Source organism: Epinephelus fuscoguttatus, linkage group LG13 (genome assembly GCF_011397635.1).
Source record: "Epinephelus fuscoguttatus linkage group LG13, E.fuscoguttatus.final_Chr_v1".
NCBI classification, from domain to species: domain Eukaryota; kingdom Metazoa; phylum Chordata; class Actinopteri; order Perciformes; family Serranidae; genus Epinephelus; species Epinephelus fuscoguttatus.
Window position 1 is genome coordinate 15,763,441 of NC_064764.1, and position 27,272 is coordinate 15,790,712.

The 27,272-nt window shown below is 40.7% G+C and overlaps 1 protein-coding gene across 2 annotated transcripts in view; it reads right to left on the minus strand.

Moving 5' to 3' along the window:
• The window catches only part of LOC125900283 (ephrin type-A receptor 6-like), a 231,306-nt gene that overhangs the window by 89,243 nt on the left and 114,791 nt on the right, over positions 1-27,272 (minus strand). For both annotated transcript variants that reach the window (XM_049595194.1, XM_049595193.1), the window contains exons 4-5: positions 21,792-21,947; positions 18,318-18,653 (exon numbers count right to left, since the gene is read on the minus strand). In XM_049595194.1, the coding sequence (XP_049451151.1) occupies positions 18,318-18,653; positions 21,792-21,947 (492 nt within the window). The remainder of the gene's footprint in view (positions 1-18,317; positions 18,654-21,791; positions 21,948-27,272) is intronic.

The following is a 27,272-nucleotide window of genomic DNA, read 5'->3' on the forward strand; positions in this document are numbered from 1 at the left end:
GTCAGTGCTTATAATGATGAACACACACAATTCAAACATACACATTGCCTTAATGTAAAAGTATGGGAGGGGAAGAAAGACGAGGGAGAGGCAGAAAGAGAGGAGGAAAAAAAAAAGATAAAGGCACATCAGTGGGATAAATACTCTGATAAATCACTGTAGGGGCAGAAAGCTGTCGAATAAATTTTTCCCATCCTATTGTTCCGCCCAGTATCTCCCTCCACAGCTGGCATAAAAAGTGTGTGTGTATGTGGCAGTGTGTGTGTTTGTGTGTGTGTGTGTGTGTGTGAGAGAGAGAGTGATGATTAAGATGACCCTGGTGCTGAATAGTTTCATTGATGTATACAGCAATATAAGACATATGCGCATGCACAACATCCATGACACGGCCACGCAAAATATTCCCTTGACACATCTTCACACGCACACATGGCACTGGATAATTGGGGCCCCCTGGGGCCGAACTCTGGGCTTGGGTGCCAAGGGCGCGCATTCCTTACAGAGAGGCAGATAAATCAACTGTTAATAAGCCGGCAAGCATGGAGGCTCTATTTACGACCGCTCTCTCCACAAGGCCAGTGCCACCAGCCCAGCTGTGGTCTCTCTCTCATGCGCGTGCGTGCAAACACACACACACACACACACACACACACACACACACACACACACACACACACACACACACTTAATCTTTATCAGACAGAAGACCCCCAAGATACACATGCCCATATAACAGTATGTCAAGGGGGAAAAAACTTCTCCTATAATGTGATATATTCAGCATTTTTCATCAGCGGATCCTTTTTCCTATTAACCCATAATGGAGTAAGGATCGCAGCTAAATCTAACCCACTGACACACACACACACACACACACACACACACACACACAGTGGATTTCAGCCATCTCAGGCAGATCTACAATGGTAGCCGGAGCTCAGCACAGCACAGCGGAGAACAGTATTGATTCATCCACAGAAAGTCACCTTCCCCCTTACCCCACCCCGGCCGGCGCCTCAGGGACCCCGGTCATTCCGCTCAGCCAATTTGTATGGCTGTTGTTATTATTAGTGTTTCTCCGGCACAGCGCTTTGGTCTTGGGGCACGGACACACCGCTTTATGATGCCGCGCCTAATAAACATCATTGTGATTTTCCCAGGCTAGTAATTAAGTGTGGGGCTAATTTGTCATAGTTAGTTAGAGCGTGGCGCGATGCCGGGAGAGGGCTGCCTGGGAGGGGTACGGTGGCTGAGAAGGCCAGGAGTTTAATACACACTATTCATTTATAGCCAGTGCTGCATAATTATGCTGGTGCTGGCTCGGGGCATGGCAGAGGGCCATCGCAGATCAAGGTGGGCCAGAGGTTTTTCTATACAGGATCTGACTTGAACAAGTTTGAGCACATAATGCTATTAAGGTCTGACATGTGTGGGTGTTTGACAGCCAATAACAACTTTAATTTATTCTAAAAGATTCTCTGCTAGGACTTAAATCTTTGAATCTGAGCATTATTATCCAAAAAACACATTGCTTTATGTCTGAGGTAAACAAACCCGAGGGTATGAGGATAGAGGGTGTACGCATTGTGATTTATGATATTGGGCTATATAAATAAAATTGACCTGACTGTTCATGACCAATACATAAAACATGATCGACTGCAGAGAGCTGCAGAGCTTCTGGAGTTTAGTTTAGTCCCTTTCCTGACACTGGCTTAATATTTACCTAAAACTTATTAAATGTGCAGACATACCAGTGTTAAATCTGTGACCTGTCTCTTTAACTGAGAACACTTAAAAACATTCTTGTCAGATTCAGTGTTTTCCATTTTATTTGATAGACTGTTGCCTTGGTAATTGCCTCTCTTTCTCAATATGTCAGCACATCTTAAAAAAAACTGTGAGAATGTGTTTGAATGTGTCAGAGCAACAGTGAGCAAAAATCGAAAGAAAAAAAAATAGTGAGGCAAATTGGGATAAAGAGACATAGATAAGATTTATCATTCAGCTCAGTCACATTTTACAGGCATTATAGTCAAACAGCAATAAGCCTGGAGAGGGAAACAAGCGTGACTCATATAACCCAGAAGTTAATCATTTTGGGAGATATTGTGGGTCCAGAAAAATAGAAGCCGTAATGTGGAACACATTTGTGCTGCAAGTGCTCATAAAAGACAAAAAGGCGAGTGATAAAAGTTTTGTATAGTGCAGGGACTGTCAGATGCTAAAACATCATTTCAAAGATTGCCATTGGACACAGTCTTTATGGAGTAAATCTGTCTAACAGATTTACGGAATCTGACATGTAAAATAAAGACACAGAATTGCAGACAGCACTGTCAGTGTCAATATTTTTAAACATTCAACGCCATCACTTGCACCAGTTGTTGTTTGGTATTAGCAATAGAAATATTCATCAGAAAAAAAGAGAATACTGTGTTGGCGAAAAGCCTTAGGCTTTATAAGAATATGTATTCAGTTCTGCATTGGCTTTCTATTCATTTTATAATTCATACACATACAAATAAAGTTTTGATTTCTTTTAAAGCCCTCTGTGGTTTGTCTCCTTTCTGATCCTCAGGTATGGGTACACACAGTCCAAGCACAGGGCAAAAGGAGATCACACTTTTACTGTTTAAGCTTCAACACTTCTGAACAAACCTCCTCTCATCAGGTCAGCTGAGTCCCTGACACATTTTAAGAAGCTTTTAAAAATGGTGTGTGACTGGCATCTTTAGAGTTCATTACTGCAGTGGGTTTAGGATGTCTTTATTAGAGCCCGAGCACCTTGTGGCGCGATTTTTATTCTTCTGCCAAATGATTCGCATTTTTGAGGGGCTTAACATACTCAAAAACTCATGAAACTTTGCAAACACATCACATGTGGTGAAACATTTGATATGTTAGCGGTCTCAGGCCCAGGCACAAAAAAAAAATAAAAAAAATGGCTCAATAGCGCCCCCCCTGCAAAATTTGTACAAAGCAGCCCTCGAAGCCAGTTCGACCTACATTTACCAAACCCAGTAGGCACATGTAACATCTCAAGATGTACAAAAAAGTCTCTTGGAGCTATTTCCTAAACTCAACAGAGAGTCAGCCATTTTGAATTAAATGTGCAAATTTTGGGGCATTTTTGGACATTTCCAGAGGTCATACTTTAACAAACTCCTCCTACAGATTAGATCTGATTGACTTCAAATTCGGTGTGTACCATCGTAGGACACCAGACTTTAAAAGTTACTCAAAGCTTGAGTTTTTGTCAGACCGTATGATGGTAGCAAGGTGCCAAACTTCGTTGTTTCGGGACCAAACAGGAAGTGGTTTGTAACTGCAGCATACATTGTCCAATCTGCCACAAAACTTCACATTTTTGATTACAGTCCCGCCCTGAACACATCTACATGCCAATAATTAGCTATAATCATAGGGCTCCCTACTGGCAACAGGAAATGACATGTTTTATACTTTGATGTACATCGCCCACAAGGTTGACCAGATACACCTGAAATTATGCCAAAAATAGCCATAAGACCTTGGTGATGCTTTATTGTGAAAATTTGGAGTTTTGGTCAAAGGGAGTTGCCATGGCAGCGCCACAGATTTCGATGTTTTGACATGACAACAGAAGTTGCTGTAACTTCATTCCACATGGTCATATCTTTTCAAAACTGCCACCTACTGGCAACAGAAAATGTCCTCCTTCTGGCAGGTTAATTAGATCCACCTAAAAATTGTTCAGAGAAGTACTAAAATGTTGATGATACTCAATATGTATGATACACAATACAAAATTTCAACGAAGCAGCCCCCGCCTTAAGTTTCACCTAGAGGTATGAAAATTTGAGGGCATATGTAACTTCCCAAGATGTACAAAAAAGCCTCTTAGAGCCATGCCCTAAATCCAACAGGAAGTCAGCCATTTTAAATTTATTCTGCCACTTTTGGCCATTTCCAGTGGTTGTACATTAATGAACTCCTCCTACAGATTTGATCCCATTGACTTCAAATTTTGTCTGTACCATCTAAAGACCTTGGATATCAAAAGTTGCTTAAAGCTTGAATTGTTGTTGAACTGTGTGACCGTGGCAAGGGGTCAGATGTCAATGTTTCGCCTCCAAACAAGAAGTGGTTTGTAACTTTAGCATATATGATCCAATCTGCCCCAAACTTCGAATGTTATCCAGGCCAGAAGCCAACTAGATGCACATTAGGTGTCATGGTGATTGCGCCACCTACTGGCAACAGGAAGTAAGATTTGCAAGACAACTGTCCTTTAATTTACCTGAAATTTGCATGGTGGGGTCTACAATTGATTAACAGCAAAATTACTTATTTTTGATGTGTTCTCAAGTGCCCCATAGTGGACAAAAAAGGGGTACAAAATGTGAAATGGGTCATTCAAATCCCACACTCTATGAAGGATATACCATCTCACTACTACTTGCACAGTCTGACTTTCATAGAAAAGGATAGCCACGTCAGTTGACATCCTGCCTGCACCCACAAGTTACACAGAGGTGCGTAACTTGTGGGTGCAGGCAGGATGTCAAGTTACGCACCTCTGCGTAACTTGTGGGTGCATGCAGGATGTCAACTGACAAGTTACGCAGTGGTGCGAAGGCCCATTCATCACTGCTTGATTTCATTTTGTCCCTTAATTCTATATGTTTAGCCATTCCTTGTAATCATTTTGTTGTATTTCATGGTACTTTATGTATGCTTTTTGTTAAACTGCTACGTAGACTTTCTTTGTGATGTGTGGTTGGGTGCCATATTGACTGGTACTGAATTAATTAACTAGATCATTTAACAGCAAGACGCACTCATTTGATTTCATTATTTTAATGTAAAATGTGAAAAACATACACTTTTGTGTGTTTTGCACTGCTTTGTCACATTGCCTCTGGTACATTCACAGTATGAAATCAGCAAACAGTATTCATTTTAATCATTTTAAAATAGACTGTACTTGATTTTTACTCAGTTTTATGTAGTTTTTACTTGTTGGAGGGCTGCGGAGCCATGCTCGGGAAAAAAAAAATAGACCAGGTGCGTAAAAATAGAGAAGAGTTATCAACTGTAGCAGCTTCAGCTGATTATGAAGGACACACTCTGCTCAATGCCTGCTGCGACTGACGTGACACACTGCGTCAGTGTCCAATGTATTTCTGCTGTAAAGCATAAAGTATAAGTATGCAGTACTTAAATTCACTTTTGCCGTCTATCCGTCCATCAACCCACAGGCAGCAGATGGCAAGTAAATCTGTGTTTCTGGCTCACCAGAGATAACCTTTCATTGAAAATTAAATATTTCTCATCAGTATTAGATCACCCACAGTCATCTATAATGGAATATGTTGCTATACAGTATCCTGACAATACTACAGAGAATACTGACAAATACAATATGATCCATAAAGTGTGGATAAGGTTTGCTATGGCATCCTTGAGCATTCTGCACCAACATCTTCAGGTTTACCATCGAATCATCATTTTTATTAATCTTTCATCACCCTATCCTGCACACCATTAACTCCAAACCCTCTGTGTGCATGGTGTAGTAAGCTTGCATGCCAGGTAAGCACATTCTCAAATCAATTTAGATTTTGATGAAGTCTCAGATTATGCACAGTGTTGGCATATCCTAGTGGTTTATACCATCACTGGAGAAAGCAGACAACAGATAAAGATGATAAAGATACTGATGGTTGACGCCAAGGTAATCAGTGCTATATGAGAGGCTGACATTACACCAGTTATACACAGCTTTGATTGCGTGCTTTCATTTAGTTTTGCTATGATCATCACAGTAACACAACATCACAATTAACCCTGAAGTTATGCATGGTTTACTGTGTTTACATGCACTCTCATATCAACTTTGATTCTGTGAATGGTGGCATAATGTCTTTGCACTGTTTCTACTTCTGCCTTCAGGTGAGTGAAACAAATGAAAATGATCTGGACACTTGCAGTCAGAGCCAAGTCAATGAGCTGCACCCCCCTCGCCAGCTCTTTCCACGTTATTCCATATCATCATGCAGATTGGAGATGTTAGTTTTACCCACCGGCTTTCATCTACAAAACCGTCTGATTACCGTCTCTCAAGTTGCTGCAAGAATGTCCTGATGCATCGCCGCAACTGAGAACCCGATCTGTCTCTGATTGCTTTCAGTGACATTCACAATTACCCAGCTGCTTCCTGTGATTAAAGCAACTCTCCTGTTTCTAGGCCATTTCCTCCTTCTCCTCCTCTCCTCTACTCTTCGTCCTCCTCCTCTTCCTTTGCCTTTCTGCAGTCATCCACCTGTCCACCCCCTCAACCACTTATTTCCAAGATTGCATTATGAAATCCAGCTATTACCTCTGAAATCTCCTTTAGGCCATATGCTCTTTACGCATATACACAATATTTTTTTCATATAAACTGAATGTAACCACACATATACATGAACCTATACACAGACATGCACAAACACTGTTGACACATGCTTATGATTTATGCCTGCAGGGGTTAGAGGAGGAGATAGGTTTAAACAGCACTGTGTAAACTCGGTTGATTTAAATGTGACAGACATGTATTTATTTGTAAAAGTCGCGCAATGTAGCTAAAACAAAATTATGAAAAGTTAATCAGTTTTTTAGTTTGAGTCTAAAACTTTAGAAACTTCTTTGAAGTTTCACTAAATTACAAAAAGACTTTCAACTCCTTTATCATTCCTTAACTCTAAATAAACATAGCATTAGGGCGGCATGGTGGTGCAGTGGTTCGCACTGTCCCCTCACAGCAAGAGTGTTCCCGGTTCAAACCTTATGTGGAGGGTTTGAACCACGGGGAGGTGGAGCCCATCTGTGTGGAGTTTGCATGTTCTCCCTGTGCCAGCATGGGTTTTCTCAGGGTACTCCGGCTTCCTCCCACAGTCCAAAGACATGCAGGTTAATTGGTGACTCTAGCCCCCCACGACCCCCAACAGGGTAAGCGGTTATGGAAAATAAATGAAGTGAAACATAGAACAGGTGAGATGCAGAAACTCAAGCTTTGTTGGTATTCGCCCTAGACACTGTGGTGTCTACATTGATGGCGCACAAGCTACAAGCAGGCTGAGAGGCATTCAACATGCTGTTCATTGTAATATTCTCCAAAATGCCAACAAAATATTCTGTGGATAAGCAAGAAGTCAACGAGTATTACCGGAAGAGCAGTGCCAGAAACAAACAGGCTGCCTGGCAACAGTTGTAAACAGTAGTGACATACCGCCAGACATTGCATTTGCGCACTGTAATTATAACTGCTCACCTCCTAGTCGAAATTATTCTTTGTTTCCCTTTGAGTTGCCATAAGGCTGTTTTTTTTTTTAGCTTTTACAGCGACCTCTCGTGTTCCTCCACACACTGTGGTAAAAAAGCCCTTTCCTTCCTCAGTGTGGTGAGTGATTTTCTTTTAGAATTTAAGGTCATGACATCCCTGTAGTCTCTCAATGAAGAGTCGTAGAGATGTCTGTATTGGCAAACCTTTTTGAACTGAAAAGTGCAGGACGCGCAGTGAGTGCCTAGTTAAAAAAATTCAGAGGTGCATGACCCAGTGCTGCGACAACTTCCCGAGCTTTTGAGCTCCACATAAAAGGGGTGATTACATCTTTTGCTGGAGTGCAAGGCTAAGGATTCTATATTTGTCTGTTAAGTGAAGTGGGGTTAGTGATAAGTAAATAAAGATGAGTTGTTAACTTGTCAACTCAACCAAATTTAAGGGAAAACAACTATGAATCAATCATGTTCAATGAACAGCTGTTTAGATCCATATTGACAGCAGTTGGTGGCTGGGCCTCATGCCTAATCAATGCAGACTGCTGTATTGCCGGCAGTCACATTCAAACCATGATCAATGCTGGATCACAAATTAGAAATCTTTGCCTTAAGTACCTTACAAAGGAAGAGTATAGGAGGGTGGTTGAGATTTCTTTAGTGTTTTGCAGTGTTGTGTATTGTAGTGACAATAAAAGCTTAGCTTAATCAATAATCACAATAAGGCAAACAAAATTCAAGTTGCAGTTTTCACAGTTCACACAGAAAAGTGCACAGATGTCTCTGTGTCTGCATCTCTTCCCCCGCACTCTCTTTATCCTCTGCCCACATTTCTTGTCAGCTAATTTACCCTCTTTTTCATTCTGCCACCCCCTTCTTTGCTCTTTCGATCGTCTCCTCACTCAATCATCCCTCTCATACTCTGCTTCTCATTTTCTATCTTCTTTCACCCTCTTTTTCTCTCTGTCACTTCATCTGTCTCTGTCTCGCTCTTCTTCTGCTTTCCACATTCATAACGCCTCTCTCTCTCCCTCTTTCTCTCTTCCTCTCTATTTACCTCTCAGGCTTACTCCCTCATTTCACTTCTCCTCTGTTCACTTAACCTTCCACATCCTCATCCAGCTGTCACTTGTCCTCCAGCTGCCTGCGGCTCTTCGCTCTTCCTCCTGACCCAGTCACCTACTTTGCAGGGGAACTCAGGGTTCCTTTGAGCAAGGCAGCACTTGGGCATTACATTTTTTGTCAGATTTTTTGGAGAATGCAGTTTTATTTAGTAAGTATGCAGATTAATAAGTAAACCCAGACTGTTTTTGATGCGTGTGGGTGTTGGATGCCCCCAGAGTGTCAAGGTGCAGCTCAGCTCACAGGAGGTTGTGTTTTCTCCCATTTCCACTTTCTGTTGATGGCTCTCAGAGTTTCTACTAGCTGGTAATAAAAGACCATTGTGGCGGATGGGAACCTCCCTGTCCTAAAGCTGTAAACTCATAAGTCTGCCAGATCACGGAGGTGCCACGTTCCTGGTGCCGACTTCAAGAACTGCAAATGCACACATAATTTCCCCTGACTCTTTCTCTCTTTCTCCAAATATGAGGGGATTTACTCCAGGCCAAGACACTCCCCCGCTGTTAATCCTTATGCTTTATAATTCTCCACACAGAGTCTCGGTGCATGTGTGCGTGTGTTATAAAGATTGATGCTTGTGCATACATCAGATATGCTTCACTGTATGAATCACAAAATATTGAAAAGGTTATGCCTGACAGGAAATTATCGCAGGCCTTAACTTCTTTACGCCACTCACCCATGTGCACGGTGCTGGTGTGTGTATGTGTGTTTGAAAAGCAGCCAATCATAACCACAACAAATCACATACTAACCCCACTGACACAAAGCATTTACCAAAAGGGCCATCTGCATTTTAATGACTAAGTCTAATTTATCTATGGCCAGTGTACATTATTACAGAAGACTCTTGATATTCCTGGCAACACAGAGAAATTCACATGGCTGTCTCATTTCTGCTGATGGCGACGCTATGCTAATGGTGTTAGAATTTTCTGTGCACCTTTCCAAACAAGCTCATCACAGAGAGGTTTAGGTGGATGTGTCTAGGAAAGCATATGTGCAAAAGTATTTGTATGTATGCATATCACTGCAGTTGCAGAAAAACTGCACATTGTCCTTTTCTCAAAAGACAGACTTGCATGGTTATCTCAAAGATGGGGTGGGTATGTTGACCTTGTGCACACTTAAAATGTTTTTAATGTATCGCTGGCAGTATGATAGGCATTCTTCATTAAAACAATGCGTGTGCCTGATGGACCTGACCCTCCTCCTGTGTCATGTTGTAGCTGCTGTTCATCAGTGTTTGCAGGATTGCAACATACGCTAGTAAAAACTGACAGAATATATGTTTTTAAAAAGAGACTTAATTCATTGCAGAGCATTATACATTTCCAGGTTACACAGATGTAAAACTAGGTTTCACGACCAGTAATTACCGCTACCTACAATAACACTGTACTACAACTCCAGGAAATCAGTTTTACAGTGTAAGCAGTTGAGGTGATAGACTGGGACAGTGATCTGTATCAGTCGTGTAATGACAGGAAGAGTATGTATTACTGCACCATAAAACCCTGTCAGTTCCCTCTATATTTGAGCAAGCGTGTGTGTTTGTATGGATAAATACATCACATGAGTTTGTCCACTTTTATTTACTGCTCTGTTGCATTTCCCAACAAGCAGTTGAATTCTAACCAGCAACTTTGCAGCTACAAGCCAGCTCCTCTAAATTAAAGGAGGTCAGACACAAAAGAGTATGGACCTGTTCACACCAAAATGCATCGCCAGCAATATTTATTTATATATACTTTATTAAAAGTTCACTTGTCATTAACACACAGGTCCGAAATACACACACATGCACAAACAGGACCTATACATGCACAAAGTGGAGAGATGTCAGACGTCAGACGCCGACAACCAGATGTCGGTTGGGGTTTTTTTGGTACCTTGCTCAAGGGCACCTTGGGCCACCCAGGAGGTGAACTGCACCTCTCCAGCTACCAGTCCATGCTCCGTATTTGGTCCGAACGGGGACTTGAACCGACGACCCTCCGGTTCCCAACCCAAGTCACTATGGACTGAGCTACTGCCGCCACTAATGGTAAAGCACACCTGGCACATGGTCGCGTCTTGCGCCCTGCATCATATTTTTCTAGCAGTTTTCAGACGTGCATGAAACTTACATATTCACAACTTTATTGGCACAAGGCATGGGCACCGCTCCATTGTTTCAACGACCAAAAATTATAAAGGCCTGTTATTCCATTGGACCAAAAGCCCATTTTTTCGACAGCCCATTATCCCATTAACAAATGGCCATTGCTCAGAAGTCCTGTTTCTCCAACAATACACACTCAGTGCAGTTAGACAACCCAACTGCCAGAAAAATGTTCGCACTGTATATTTCTTTAAATGATGGACACAATATCAGTTGGGAGAAACACCTGAGATGGGAGGCTAAATTACTGTTGAGAAACACGGTGACGGGTCAATAAAAGCACCTGGGGTTGATGACTCAAATGCCACTGTGAAAAGTTGCAACAGGTAAGTAAAAATACTCTGGATCTGTTGCGTAAAAGCCACTGAGAAATTGACTCGCCTGTGCTTTTCCAGTGACTTTCATGCCACCAAATGTAGGTGTTTCAAGGCACACATGATCTTTTCCCAACTCTGACCAAGAGTCTGTTGTGCCTAAACCTAACCACACATTCATCACAGTGCTGCTGACAAATGTAACATATCCAAGATTTACAGAAATTAACAATGCAAACATTTTTTCTGGTGGTTGTGTTGTCGAACTGCACAGTTGGGAGAAGTTTTCCTAGTGCATATTTTTCCTAGAGATCCAAAAGTGGGCTGCGGGTCCTTTCTGAATGGACCGCAAGTGACTCATGAATGTGTCAGCTTTATTAAAAAAAAAAAATACACACACTTTATTTTTAAGTTTGGTGGATTTCTGGCACAGAGATTTTAGTGCTGTTTTCCTGCTGTAGGGTGGGTGACTAATAGACAGCTACTTACTACTAAAAACAGCAAAGTAGCTAGACAACATGGCCAAATGCAAGTATGACATTAAATGTATTAAACTGTGTGGACCTTGAACCAATGACTAAGCAGAAATGTGGACCCCAGGGCTGGACCAGTTGGGAACCACTGTCCTAGAAGGTTTTCTGCCGGTAAGATATATCTTGGTTAAGGTCTGGAAAAATCCATGGTTTGAGTTAAGATAAAAAGGAAGCCTACAAGTAAAACTTCTCCCATGTGCTCGAACTGCAGGGAGTGTGTTTTTTCAGAGAGACAGGACTTTGGAGCAATAAGCGTTTGTTTTTGGGATAATGGGCTGTTGGAGAAATAGGCTATCAGTCCAATGGGACAATTTTAGGACTAATGGGGCTTCGGAAATTTGGGCTGTTGGAATAACGGCATAACATCAATGGTTTCACACATGGCTCAAGCAGCCAAGCGAGAGGTGGGATTTACTGCTGTTTTGATGCAGGTAGATGTGGTAGGAACAGTGGGACAATGGCAAATTCGATGTAAGGCTGATATTTATGGTATTTGACTGCAAAGAAGGTCACATATTATTCAAATACTAATCAGCGATCGCATGGTTTTGTGTGAGCAACTGTTGGTGGTGAGAGGTGAGGTGGGGGGGCCTGAGGCTGCCAAGCCTTATTGCCATGTGTCTTGTTGTGATCTGGGCCTAGGGTGGCAGAATTCTCTCCCTAGCTAAAAGAATGTTCCAGGCATTAAATCTAAATAAGTCTTTTTCGGATTCAATTTATGACTTAAGGATTCATGGAACAAAGGAAACTGCACAAATGAGGCCAAATTACTTGTTTAGATGAATGACTTTTTGCAGCACATTTATTTCACTAAAGCAACCAATGATATATCTAAATGTGTCAGATGTATTGTTTGCGGGATAAACCCTTTTGAGATGCATCATTTAATTTTCAACAAGCTCCTTACTTAGATGCATTCCATTTCACACAAAAAAAGAGCAACAGTTTAAATGGCTGTTGCAGTTTGTAAAATGTATTGGTGTAATCTGTATATAATTAGATGATAAGATCTATGGGAGAAAAAAGTCACAATATTATAATATTATAATTGACAGTAGTAATTGGCACTGTGTGGGCTGTTTGAGTGTATGAATCATCCTCCTCCATTCCCAACAGAAACAGCAGGTCTTATATACATGGTAAAATATTCACCTCAATAACAAATCCTTTAGAAGTAGTTGAGATGTGAAAATCACATGTTTGACTTTATGGTGTGTGCCAGACAGCTAGGGCACAGAGTTTCAGTTTTTGTATGAGTGTCAACATATTCCACTACTACTTTACTTATTCCTGTGGTGGCATGAACAAGCATGCATTGAGAGAACAGTCCTCCAACTCCCCAATAAAGTCGGCCTTGCCTTGCCAAACTTCCGCCGGGACTATTGGGCCTGCACTATCAACAAACTACTTTTTTGGAACAATAATAAGACACAGTACTAACAGCCCTAGTGGAGCCAGATGGAAACGTCCTCTTCATGTTTCTCATTTTGGTCGGTGGTTTGTTCCCAGCTACATCTCTCAATTCAATAAGCTGCTCAGAACCCAAATGTAGCCAACACTTTATAAAGTTGGAATCAGTTTAGAAGACAGTTTGGCCGTCATGCTCCTTCAGGTCTAGTTCCAATCTTTCAGAACCACCTATTCTTACCAGCCTCTTCAGAACCAGTTTTCCAGATCTGGTTAAACAGTGGCCTGCTTACCATTAATAACCTTCATATTAAAGATGTTTTTCCTTTATTTATCACCAAAATTTAACCTCCCACATACTCACTCCCACAAACTTCTACCAAATTAGGCACTTTTTCACTGCATATTCAATTCCTTCAAATAAAAGGGGCTCACTTCAGTGGTATATGATTACATTTTCAAGATGAATTAAACTTGTTTAGACTCCCTCAGGGCCATCTGAGACCAGGATCTCAGGACTACTTTGTCAGCCGAGCAACTGGGACATCTAATGTCTAATCTACTAATCTACTAAATCTTGTACACACCTCCTTTATATGTGCAAGGCACAACTTACTCCAATGCAAGATTTTACACAAAGTCAATTTCATGCAACAGATTTTTGGTTGCCTGCCAAGAGTTTTGGCATGCAATACTTGACACACTCAGTGAGGTCTTGGGTAAAACAGTAGACCCTGACCTCTCACTGCCCTATTTAAAATTCCTTCCATGCCTAATACAATCCACACAACAAGTTATTGCATTCACCACTTTGCTGGCTGGGAGGCTTATTCTCCTTAAATGGATACATCCCTCCCCACCTACTCATAATAGGTGGATTCATGAGATACTGCAGTGAATTAGGCTTGAGAGGATTAGGTTTTCCCTGAGACGTTCCCTAAAGACCTTCGATAAAACCTGCTAACTATTATTGGAACATATTGACCCCACGGCTATTCGTGAAGGATTCAACAAATAAATAACTGAGCTTAACCCCCCAGTGAATACTGTTTCTTTTGATACTTAAAGTAGCCCACATTTAGCTGGTAATACGTTTGTTCTTTTTGTTGAATAACATTTTAAATGCAGGACTTTTACTTGTAATTGAGTACTTTAAAACCATAGTATTCTTTCTTTTACTTTCTACTGCGAGCTCACCAAGCACAAATGACATAGCTAATGGTGCAGCTCAGCTGAGAAGGACGCCTTTTATGTTTCCATCTCATGCTGTCACGAGGACGAGCCTCTTGTCCATGAGTAGATGCAAGATGTCTGTGAAGATTCTCAGTCATCTAGGTCATGGTGACATCACTGTTCCTTATGTCGCAGGAGTATCTGAGAAACTCAGGAGGATCATCAACAAACAACAAATTCTTGCGCCTTTCAAACCTAGTAACACAATGAGGCAGAAGCTTGTTCACCCCAAGGACAGAACACCCAGGCATAAGCAGGGTAATGTGTAGTGTGCAGTTCAATGGAGCCAGGAATGCACAGATTTGTACATCGATGAAACAAAACAACCACTCCACAAGTGCATGGCACAGCACAGGAGAGCCAGCTCTTCAGCTCTTCAGGTCAAGACTTGGCTGTCCATTTACATCTAAAGGAAAAGATACATTCTTTCGAGGACAGCAATGTACACATCTTGGCCAGAGAAGACAGATGATTTGAAAGAGGATTGAAAGAAGCCATCATCTACGTCAAACTGGAACGACCATCGTTAAACAGAGGAGGTGGCCTATGACACCACTAATCCCCCACCTACAATGCAGTCTTGGGATCCCTCCCCAGACGACTTAACACCCATTCTCACCTGGACGCATCTAACCCTAACTTGTCGGTGAAGATTCTGAGTCATCCAGGTCATGGTAATCATGGTAAGTGCTATATCGTAGGCAACTCGACTTGCTTGCGTTTCTTGAAGACGTTTCGCCTCTCATCCAAGAAGCTTCTAACCCTAATGCCACACAAGATGGCCAGGTGGGTCAACGACTAACATGTGACCTTTACGTCTGAAACTCAGAGCTCACATGTGACCTCAACGGCTCTGTAAGTGTTCACACCCACACAGAGTTTAAAGCCTGCGACTTCGCACCAGTTTGTTAGAGCTGAAGAAGCCTCTTGGATGAGAGGTGAAAGGTCTTCAAGAAACTCAAGCAAGTCCAGTTGCCTACACTCAGTAACAGGATCATGAGTTCTGGTAAGAGACATTGCTGTTGAATTTTTCAAATGTGTTTTTGTGGCACTTTGAGCACTACAAGCAGAGTGCCATCTAGCTCTATTATACTAGAGGGAGGGCAGACACTACTATGGCTGAGATCTCCATTACTCAGCAACTCATACCAAAACAATCTAAACTGTCTAAACAGCACTACAAGTAAGAGGAAGAACATGTATTTTTGATTTCTGGGTAAATTGTCCTTTTAAGTAAAGGATCTGAAACCACCACCAGCCACCTGACATAAAAAGCAGAGACTGCAGTATGAAATATTCACACATATTTGGACTACAGTCCAGGATCATCAGTACATGAGCTTGACTGTGCACTATACAATTATGGCCTACATACAGCCAGCTATATAATCAATAATCTCCATGAAATGGCACGTTAATGACACTGACCATTGACTCTGTGACCAAACGTTTCTGTCAACGTGACAGCGGTTTAATACATCATCAGGCTCCTTATCACTGGCTGATGGCCAGGAATCTGCCTCTTCCCTCGAGCATTTTAAATAACTGCAGCTGGGTGTATTAGTGATGAAATGGGTCTTGTGTACAGCTCGGGGACCTGCCAAGACTATGTGCTAAACTGGGCATCCTAATGAAATAAAAAGGCTACGTGTAACATTGAGCTACCTGTATAGGCTGGAGCTGTCCCCTGTGACATAGAATAATGCATTTAATGTGTTTTGGCTGTATGAGAAAATGTATTTCTCCCAGACTCCCTCAGCTACACAAGGATGGAGGGAAGTAGAGAAAGAAGGGAAGAGAGAACAAAGAAGAAAGAAAAAGCAAACATGTTTGGAAACAGGAGAGAGAGGAAAGAGGACAAACAACCAATAGAAAAAGGGGAAGAGAGAATAGTCAAGGGAGGACAGGAGAGGGAGGAGGGAGAAAACAGAAAACACAGTGTTTGCAAATCACAAATTAAAAGCATAAGCGTTCCCATACAGACCATTGTCCCTGAGGAAATATGGGCCTTTCAGCATAAAAACCTTATTTGGAGCAAGTAGGCAGGTAGAGACAACCTCTCCTTGGCCTCCTGTCATCATTTACAGCAGCAGTTAAGGATGCAAAACTAAAAATACTAGAGGAACATTAACTGTAATGTCATTCTGACTCTAACCCTGACTTTCTCTACCATCTGCTCCAAAGGCTACAACAGTAAAGACTTTGCAATTAACAACGCTTGCAAAATTAAAATTTGATAAAGCACTTAAATGGTTATTTAAATTTATCAAGTCGCTGTAAGTAGATGTGAGTGCATCTGTCCTCCAAATTTGATTGCAATTTAATCACGCACTCAGGAGTTATTGTGTACCAAAAGTTAATGAATATGGCAGTTACAGGAAAATAGCATGCCATTTAAAGAAATAAATAATGAAAAACCTTTTTTGGGCTTGTTCAAAAATTGTTATACATTAAACTTGTTAAGGGGAGGATGAAATTTGTGTGAGAAATACTGAAAAAAAAAAAATCCTAAAGAATTAAAAGGTGCCCTGTGGAGTTTACTTGTAAAGCAAGTATTTAGTTGTATTCAGTATTTCTCACGAAAGTGCATTGTGTGTATCCGTAAGGTCTAACGAAAGTGCATTTGTATCCACATTTCTTTTGTTAGTAGTCTTCCCTTTTCCTTCCCTTAAAGCCAGTCAACTGTGTTACCTAGTGTATTACCACCTCCTTGATTGGCAGAGACATGCAAAACGATTGCAAAACACTGCTCCACAACACTACTGGTGCCCGAAGAGTCCACAGGGTGGCTTGAAAATATGCAATCATCTCTTTCTAGTTCAATTGTCTGTAGCTATTAGGTCAAGATTAGGGATGCACCAGTTGTGAAATCCTGGGCCAGTGCTGATGTTGAAAATAACAATTTAGCCGATGGCCAGTACGGATCTTTAGTTGTTTGTTTTGTTCTTCATTTTGTCTTTAAAAAAAAAAAAAGAAAGAACACCTCAAAAAGTTTTTAACATATATAATATATCACAATTCACACTCTATTATTTCATTTATATTGTTGTGAAAACCTCAACAATTTTTTCCTTCAAAAAACTGTATTTATTCAAGTTTCTCACCAAAAACTTTTTACAAGATTATATTTGAACACATGATGACAACAGTATAATTGACCTCAATTCATTTTTACTATATTGACCATAAACATATCAAAATGTAACTCAGTGTAACCTCCATTAGCTATTAGTTGCAGCCACTGACTGCGAACAGTCAAACAGTTTGTGAATTTACTACGTCACTGGGACAATCTCTGCTCATGTTAATCGTCTTGTCTATTCTTCCGGGTATGACAGGCCACTGCCCTGCTTTTTAGCCCGTGCAAAATTAATGCCAGACAACAGAAAGACATCAGCCACCGACAAAGCTGAATGTCATCTTATTTGCCGATAGTCAGATGGTAACCCACAAGGCGAATATCAGCCAATACTGATGTTCGGCTAATGCATTGACACATCCCTACTAAAGATCCAAAATAGTTTCCCTTCAGAGCTCATGAGTCATGAAATAAAACATGACATGCTGTTGCCATAAACAATGAGGTGTTCCCTGGCTTATAGTTTAACTTCACCTAAATCTAATTAGTATTTTAGTATTTCTGCTACCAAAAGCGACTGAATAATGGAGAGGTAGCAATGCATTTGTGTTCACCTCTTCACCATATAAACTCATATCAGGGAAAGATTTATTGAAGTCTATCTGCATAAATGCCATCAAAGCACATTATATCCAATTTGTTGGACATATCCTATCTATATATTTACAGATAAGGCATACATTAATACTCAAGTACGGATATCTCACATAGCATATAGAGCTCACACAGCAAAGATCGAAATAAGTGATAATTTACTCCTGTGAAATTTAAATTATAGCATATTCAACTGTGATCTCAACTTTCATTTCAATATATCACATACATTAACATATGGCAGCAGTGCCTGTGATAAGAGGGTCATAAAAGGGGTGTGAAAGTGCTTGAAAAACTATATAAGTTATAAGCTATAATAAGTTCGACTTAACCTCTCAATGAAATTCTTGCAAAGAAAATACTTGATTACTAAAATAAAATCTTTTACACACTGTGATGACCTTATGCTATGTATATGGTGTACTGTGCAGTAGATGTCACCGGAATTTTTTTTAAAGTGAAACAAATGCCAGGTAATCTGAAGCATCAAGTAAAATTCAAATACTCACCACCCTGATCAGTGCTGACGGTGATGGCGGCAACCTGGCGAGGGAAGGAGCTCATGTCTGACACACCATTTAGGGACTCGATCTCAAAGGTATAGTTGGCGTGTGCTGAGAAGTCCATGACAGTGACGGTGGCGTTTGTCAGGCCTAATGGTCGCGGTAAGAAACGAAGCTCCTCCTCACAGAACTGGCACTGGTTGGGCTCGGGACCACAGCGTTTGCATTGGACGTTGTAGGTGAGATCCCGGCGGCCTCCTGTGTCACTGGGGGGTGACCACTCCAGCATCAGACAGGTGTCGTTCAGGTTAAAGATCAAGTTGCGGGGAGGAGATGGAGGGCCTGCCAGTAGTAGAAAAAAATATTAATGAATCACATCAGTTACAGTGTACTTTAATGAACACTTTAGCTGATGTTAAGATACATAGTTAAATGTGCTGGATTTAAACAGGTGATCATTTTATGGCTTATAAGCCATAGTGGCAGTGACAATGTCTTCTCTACCTATAGAGCCTTTTAAAATCCTAACAGCTGATTTTTGACCCAAATGGGGTTTTGTAGAAAGAAAAGTTGATCTTTTCTTCCACCATCTGCTTATATTCCTTTATGGTTGAATTTCTACTATTTCTTCGCCTTCTATTTTCTGTCTTTAAGACCTTTTATTGCACAACACACCTTCAGCTCCTTCCTATTACCACTATTAACTACAGGATGTCCAAAAAGTCCATTGACCACCAGCTGGCTTTACTCCACCCCCAGCACCGTCTAGACTCCAGGGAATCCTGTCCTATCTTCTGTCTTAATACCGATACTTCACATCCATGGAGTCTACACTCTAATTTATACACTTTCAAATTATCTCACTATCGATGATGAGTGCTTTTTTACTATTAAAAGGAGGTGGGCAGGGTGGGTAAAAAAAGAAAAAGAAGCCAAACAAACAAAACAGAAACAAGGACCATATACAATTGTGTAAAAAAAATTAGTTTTAAAAAATGATTAAAATGTACCAAAGGCAACGCGATGCAGTAAAGCAACCTTGTGGATGTTTTAACATTTCACATAATCAATGCATCCTATTGTCAAAACGGTCCAATTAATTAATTCAAGACCAGTAATATAACGTATACACCTCCAAATCCTGCACTGTCACTTGCCAGAACTCAGTACACATACAGTGAAGCTGGCAACAAAGAGTCTGTGTAGCAGGTTAAAAAAAGCCTGCTCTGCCCTGCTTACATGATGCGTTGTGTCCGTCCCCCATGTATTTCAGCCTTTAGAGTAAACAAGCTGCCAATGTTACTGTGCAGGGGAAATACAATAACACATATTCTAAGAAAAGCACTGGACCCAACATTGACCCCTGAGGTACGCCATACACTGTATACTGAATTCTAAGTGCTCTGCACAAAATATTACCATAGTGTGCTTATATATATCTAATAAATTCCCACAAAATCCAGGGCTCTCACACAGGTACCCAAATTTGTTGATTCTCACATATTAATGCTGTACCATATAACTCTTCATATAAATTCCTCTCCCATGCAGTAAAAATTCTAAGTTATTTCACCTCACTCACATATCACTTTGTCGAGGTATTTTTGTGCTCTCCGAAAGTGTGTGTTTGTGTGTCAGGCTAAGTATTGTGCTATAGGAGGCAGCCAGCTGTCAACAGGGTGGAGTTAAAAGGCCTGAGGGATTTGAACACTCCCGTCCTGCCAAGCTCACTGTCTGCCTAGACAATGGGATGTTTCCCTCTCCTTTGCCATCCCTCCATCCCTCTCCCTCCCTACCTTTGCTAAAAATCTCAGCAGACAGGAAAGCTCCTCCTACCCCTCCTCCACTTCTGTCAGCGAATGTCCATTCTCTCTCTCTTTATCTCTTTCTGCGTCTATCGGCCATTATCTCACCTCCTCTATTCTCTCCATCGAGGAGAATCCACCCACCTCCCCTCCTGCAGAGCAACCCCACTGCCATCAATCAGCTCCTATTCTCCTCTAGGGGGAGATTGGTATCAGCACCCTCCTTCCTTTCTCTCTTCACTGTCTACTCCATCCATTTTTTACACTTTCTCTCCACCTTTATCTCTCCTCCTGTGACATCCTCTCTTTCTTGCTATCTACCTTTGTCTTCCTCAGTCTTTAATCTCCATTTCTTTTCTTTTTTTTAACTTAGACATCAAGCAAATAGTTTTTGCTCTGGCCTACAAGCTCCTGATTAAAATGCATTATGTGAGTAAACACAGAGCTCACAGCTTGTTAGAATAGATGTGGTAGTCTACTCCTCTTAGTTTGGTGGGTTGTCAAAGCCCAACACACATGCAGTGTGCGTACTTGGAGCAAAAGTGGCCTCGGAGATTTAGGATGTGCTTTTGCCTGAAAGATTTAGTTCAGCAACCATCAACAACTTTTGAACAAGGCACTAAAAACAATGTTGTTTGTCTGTGAGGAATTGGTGTCCATTTTTATATATTTTACCTAAAATTTGTATCCAAATTTCAAAGCTTAGAAGAGGACAAATTATCCATCCATATTCAGAGTAGAGTTGTGGCTTGGCACTGGTGTTATATGTTGTATTCTATGTATATATTGTTGATTTAGATGCTGTCAGAAAGAGATCTTCAAACATCATTTTGCTGAAACAGTTTTTATGGTTGGCATATCTAAACCTTTTTGATAAAGAGTAACAGATATATACTGTATATACTGTACAATACTGTTGGATTTAGTAGCTATATAAAAGCTACCCAACAGTAACAGACCTTTGTTTCACTGGATGCCTGCAGGTATAAAAGGGTAGATTTCTATGAGCAGAAGCAAGATGTTGCATCATCCAAGTCTAAATTTAGAGATGAAGAGCCAAGCCTTTCTGAAGATTTACTCTGCAAACAGTGCATCTGAGAGGGAACTGTAAACTCACAGCTTCGCCACAATGACTTGGCTTTTGTCTTGCCGTAAAAGACAAATACACTCTTCTACCCTGTAGAGCTCTCAGACGTGGCCCCCGTCTATCTCGGTGACAGCTAAATGGCTTTTTAATTAAAGGAGAATTAGTCCGGTTAAACTGTAATTTAATGCAAATATGAAGTCGTAATGACAGTCGGTGAATCATCAATGAAGACGAGGCAGCTGAACAAAAGCCATGTAATTCATCCAGAGACTCTCTAATGCACAGTTTCACACCAGATAAGTCCTGCAGACGAGACTGGATTTACGGCCACAGCTAATTCTGAGAGACCACTGGAGTAATCCAGTAGCTCTAAAGACACAGCAATAACTTATCCAGACTGTCAGGCACGCACAAGTATAGAGATCTTTAACGTGAATTCACAATGAAGGAAGTGTGGCTCAAAGTTCTCCCGTGACACTGATCGCATCAAAAGAGATGACTTAAAGCCCTGAACATCTAATGATGTTATGTGTCTAATGAGTAATAGGTAGGAAGCAATTATCAAGTCCTGTTTGCAGGTATACTCACGTGTACAAGCCATACTTGGAGGATCTCTCTCAGCCCTGAAGAAGCCCGCCTCACAGCGGCAGATAGCAGCCCCTTCTCCATAGCTGAAACTATGCGGAGGGCACTTTGAACACTTGACGTTTCCAGCGTATGCCTTATAGAAGCCTGGTTGGCAAGCTGGGGGTGACAGGAAGACAATATGACAGGATATGAGAGCAAAGCCACATTATGGGTGCACAGGTGCAAACATTACATGTCCTCATAATGTTCCATAACGCATGAGGACCCAACCTGACATGAATTGTTTGCTGACAAGAAACCAGCAATGACATAATTTCCTAAAATATTATGTCATATTATTTCTTTTATGCAGCCACACCTATACCATCAATAAACCAAATAAACCAAACCGAAATACATAACCTCCTTGGCAGAGGAAGCAAGAGGCATTGTCTACAGTGTAAATATGCGTCATGAATTTAGCATGATCAGTTATGCTAACATTGTCTGGTGTTTATCAGGAATTCATATTTCTGAGCATTAAAGACTTTTAACAGATTCATGAAAATAAGCTTCTCCTCTCAAATATGGAAATCGATGCAGCAAGATTTACTAAAATATAATGAGACCATCTGCTCTGGTGTTGGGAACTTTTACTCAAAGTATTAAAAACGTATAATTTTAATTTTAGATGAAAACAAAGAAGCTTAACAGACACACAAAGACACATATTCATGCCTTTCTTTCACTGAAAATTATTTTTATTTTGTTATTTTTTTAGTTTTATAATTAATCAACTTTTCTCATCGGAAGTGAAAATACGTGCGATTTAGAATCCCACATGGATTTTTCTTCTGCCTGCCTGAATGTGAAAACAAGGTTAACCCTGAACATATTAATAATAACAGCTTAAATGCTTTAATTTACATTTACTGCTGGTGTGCAGCATCTAATGAATAATTAAAGCTGAATGATTAAACGTGATGATAGAAAGGTTTGTTGACAGAAAACATACAAATGTATAATGTGTTACACCTCACTGAGGGTGTTTTTAAACCTGCTTAGTTTGCTGTAACCTTTTTGACTCTTGAGCGTTTTATCTGTCTTAATAATAGTGTCTGTTATGATAAAGATATACACATAAAGGTGTAAGTATGATAAAAAAAAAAAAGATCTGACAAGAGCTGTAACTCAAGGTCCACTCAATTTCAGTGTGCCAGTGCAATGCTTTACAGGTAACGGCAAGAGCTGGGAAAACTGTTTAAGTGTAATCTGTCAGCCAGCGGCAGCAACCATATAATTGTCAGCTGACAAAACAAACAACGTCGGCCTACAGGGCAAAAGCCATACAGCTTTCCTCGTTGACAAATGAGTGTCAAAATGGACAGTAATGTCGCCAATATGATTTTATATAAGCCTCGATGACACTTGACCATTTCTCTGTCTTATAAATCTCCCTTGACCTGTTTGTCTTTGTTTGGGCCATGTGGTAGTGGTGACGTAAATGCTGAAATAAATTTAGCGTATGATCTTGTGGATCTGCCGCCTATAATTACTGTCAAATGGTGCTCAGACTCCTCTTACAGGTGCACCATGGACCCACTGCTGACTACTGAGTCCTGAGGAGAGGTCCAATCAGTGAAAGTGAAAACACCTGTGCACCTCGGGTGTGTCGAGGAACTACTGTGCATCCAATAATCTCCAGTAAACAAGAAACACACTTCAACGGGGAAGAAAAAAGGGACCTTCATTTATAGCATGCGCTCACACAGTGCACCTCATTCTGTTCCAGGCTATTTACAGTAATAGCAGAGATGGCACAAGATGCTGAAATACAGTGATATAAACTCACAGTACAATCTAAAAATCCTCAGCGCCATTAAACCAGAAGTGACTGTTTCTTACAGACAAATAAAAACACATACATTTGGCCTTATTGTAAAACAACTGCAGTTTTGTTGCAAAGGAAACAACAGGCCTATTGGCAAGTAATGGTAAAGTAAATATCTCTGACCATTTTTCATTTAAAAATTCATTCACATTGTTTGTTTTCAACAGTTTTAACCAGCTGATTTGAGAAGGCAGCTTCTAGTCTTCAAGAAAGACATTTGGGAAATCTAAAACAAGGACACTGGTTGTATATAATGAAATAAATGAATAGAATTCTATTTGGCTGCTTCAGTTTCAGAGTCGTGGTATTATTCATGCTGGCTCACTGTCATAAATGGAGCTGTGGTTAATGCCAGCAGTAACACCTGTGCTTTTCCTACTAACACAAGGGAAACAGATCTATTCAAATTATCATAAAATGCAGTCAATGCACCGAGCAGACAAATGATATCAGTCAAGAGTTAAAGTACAACCTTGTTAAAATACTTAAAACACACACACACACACACACACACACACACACACACACACACACACAGTACCGAAAGAAGAAACATTATTTCAGTTTTGCCACTAGGAACATAAAAGTCATTTGCATAACTTTTTCTATAACTTTTGGAGAGAATATGTAAAGTTATAACTGCCTGTGCTCTTTCTCTAACAGAGAGAAGGGTTTTAATGGTTTGGTGCATGAAAAATGTTGCCAAAATGAGTATTTTTTGTTCTAATCCAGCACTAGCTGCTGAACTTATTCCAGAAGCCCTGTGTATGAAAGCGTGTAATGAAGAGGCTCTCTGTTGGTTACACATTCACACAAAACACATGTAGTACTATCAAACCCAGGTTTTTTTGTGCATTAAAATTCACAGAGTGAATAGAGGAAATTGGCCAAGAATGCATGCATTGTGAGTTTTGTACTGCCGTGGCGTGAAAGTGTGTTGTCTCCTTTCCTAGGCTCAAGGACATAGGAAGGGAACCACTGAAAGTCCCTCTTCTAAACACATAAGTAAACTGTAATTGACTGCTCCAGTGTGGGTTTGATTAATAAAACGTAACACATAGAGGGAGCTTCGCTCATTAAAAAATTAAGAGAAAATGAACAAAAAGCTTAGAATAGTTTCCAAAAGTCATTAGAGACCGGGTGCAACAGCTTTTAATAGCATTTTCTCAACCTCCAAAGCACTTCTATGTCACAGAGACGTGTAAAAGTCTCCTGCCTGGTGAGATTTCCATTGCTGCTGGTTGTCACCAAGCACATCGATTTAACAAGGTAACACAAGCTGAGCCATTTGAAGGGATTCACCTTGAAGCACCGAGTGCCTTTGTGTGTCTCCATTGCTGCCTGTGATAAATGGAGCTGTAGGGAGGACAAGGAAGCGCTCGAAACCACGACTGCTCTGATCAAATGGGGACAATTAGGACAGAGGCAAAGAGGTTAACACACACACAGATACACGCACACACACACACTCGAAACGAGGCATCGCAGACTTTTTTAGTGTAGTGATTGCTTGCTAGTTTCTGTTCATTTTTGTATCGTAACATAAAGAGTGTTCAAAAAATGCTGAATATCAATCATGGGTGACCTCGATTTCAAAATATTCAAATCAATATTTGCCTTAAAAAATTGACATATGCACATGCATGCAGCACACAAACACACACACACACACACATCAGTGTGATAAGTAGCATCCCCTATGGCGTACCAAGGCTGCCTCTGTCATTAACCTCTGATACCGGCATGTCCTTGAGTCAAAAACCGTCAGTCAAGTCCCCAGCCCCACTAGACCCTGTTTTAGATTCTGTCAACCTAATGATGCCTCTGCCCGACCTTCGCTGAACCGAGGGGATGTTCCTTTTCGAACCTCGCAACGTCCTGCTGCAATCTGTCTGGCCAGGCTCTGTTCCAAGGCCACAGCGCTGCTGTACAATGGCTGACCATGCATCACCCGAGGATGGACACACACATGGTGGCAAGGAGGTTAGCACACACATACTGGTATGCACGCACACACACCAGTGAACATGGCAAAAGCAATGACAAACAGAACATTGAACTGTACGGCTCGTCAAATTTGAATGAAGCCTGGAAAATCTGACTTCTGGGCAATTATACGGGCCGTATGAGTAATTTTGAATTATTACAACAAACCCCTGTTGTGAAGAAGTCTGAGCCATACAAATGAAAAGACACAGTAGTGGATAGAGTTTGCACGTTGGCTGCTGAAAGTCTGCTGACTGGTGAGTATGAGAGCCAAAATAAAATAGCAGAGTGGAAGGAAGCAGCAGGGCAAGGCTGAGTGTGTTTCGTGCATGCAGTTGCTACAACAAATCCCCTTTGTAACAGTTTCATCAGGGTCACAGACATTTAACAACACATGGACAAACTGAATAACCCTTCAGCCCATATCTTAACTGAATGCACCGACATGGAACATGCATAAGGCAATAAATAAAGTTGTTGTGAACCTTCAAAATATAGTAAGATGTCTTATAAGAAAAGCTGTGTATATAAGCATCAATTATAAGATATGTAATGTTATATGTGTTTTATAAAATGACATCATCCTATCTTAAGTATTATAAGTACAATTACAAACCAGTGCAAAATCAATTAACATAGTTTATTCAGAAAGTAAAGGTTATAACATGTTCTTGGGGGTATCATGCCAGCCAAAAGTCAGGGGGTGGAGGAATCTCTGTATCTTTATTTAGATATTTTCATGTCAATTATTTGTGTTGTTACTGTTATTGAAAAGGATACTCACTTATTAATTCACTGCTACACTTGATTCTACGCTAAATCCTGTCTGTTTCACATTAAAAGTCCACATATATCCACAATGCAAATTAATTTAGAGAGCACAGATAATAAAGCCACAGATGAAAGGAACCTGCTAACAGGGCAATAGCTGTATTTTCAAACACAATGCATAGGAAGTATAGATGAAACTGTGCTGACATAGCGGTCGGTGTCTCCTCCCTAAATCTCATCTCTCAATTCACTCCGCAAGCAATGATCACTAGCCAACAATCCTGTCAAGCCAACTATGACTACACTTCTCAAACACAATTAAGTGTGTATAACTGATTGTATTTTCACACATTTGAAAAGGGGATTGATAGTCTATACTAACTACGTCAGGAACACGGCCTTCATCTCCTCAGCACTGATTTCACCATGCTCGTTCACCCTATGCCCAATGCCATAGAGAAAGAGGTGCGTGACTTCTGACGTATAACCAATGACATTCATAGAAAAATAGGTTTGACTCATAACATAAAATAATCATAAACTGCACATTTTAATATTAATAATAGTTATAAAATAAAAATTAAATGAAAATAAAAAGCAAGATACCAAAAATCTGGTGGGGTACTCACTCCCTTCCATCTTGAATGAACATGACACGTCTAAGTGTTATGACCATCATGGTGCCTCATGTAACAATGATGACAAAGCTGTCTGTATTACTGCACGAAGGCTGTATTGATTGATTAATATGTTATTGTGAGAACACAGTGTATTGTATGTTTGCCTGTCTGATCATGCTGTTTGTTGATCCTGACACCAACGCCCATGGCAGATATTTTAAGTGAACATTCATG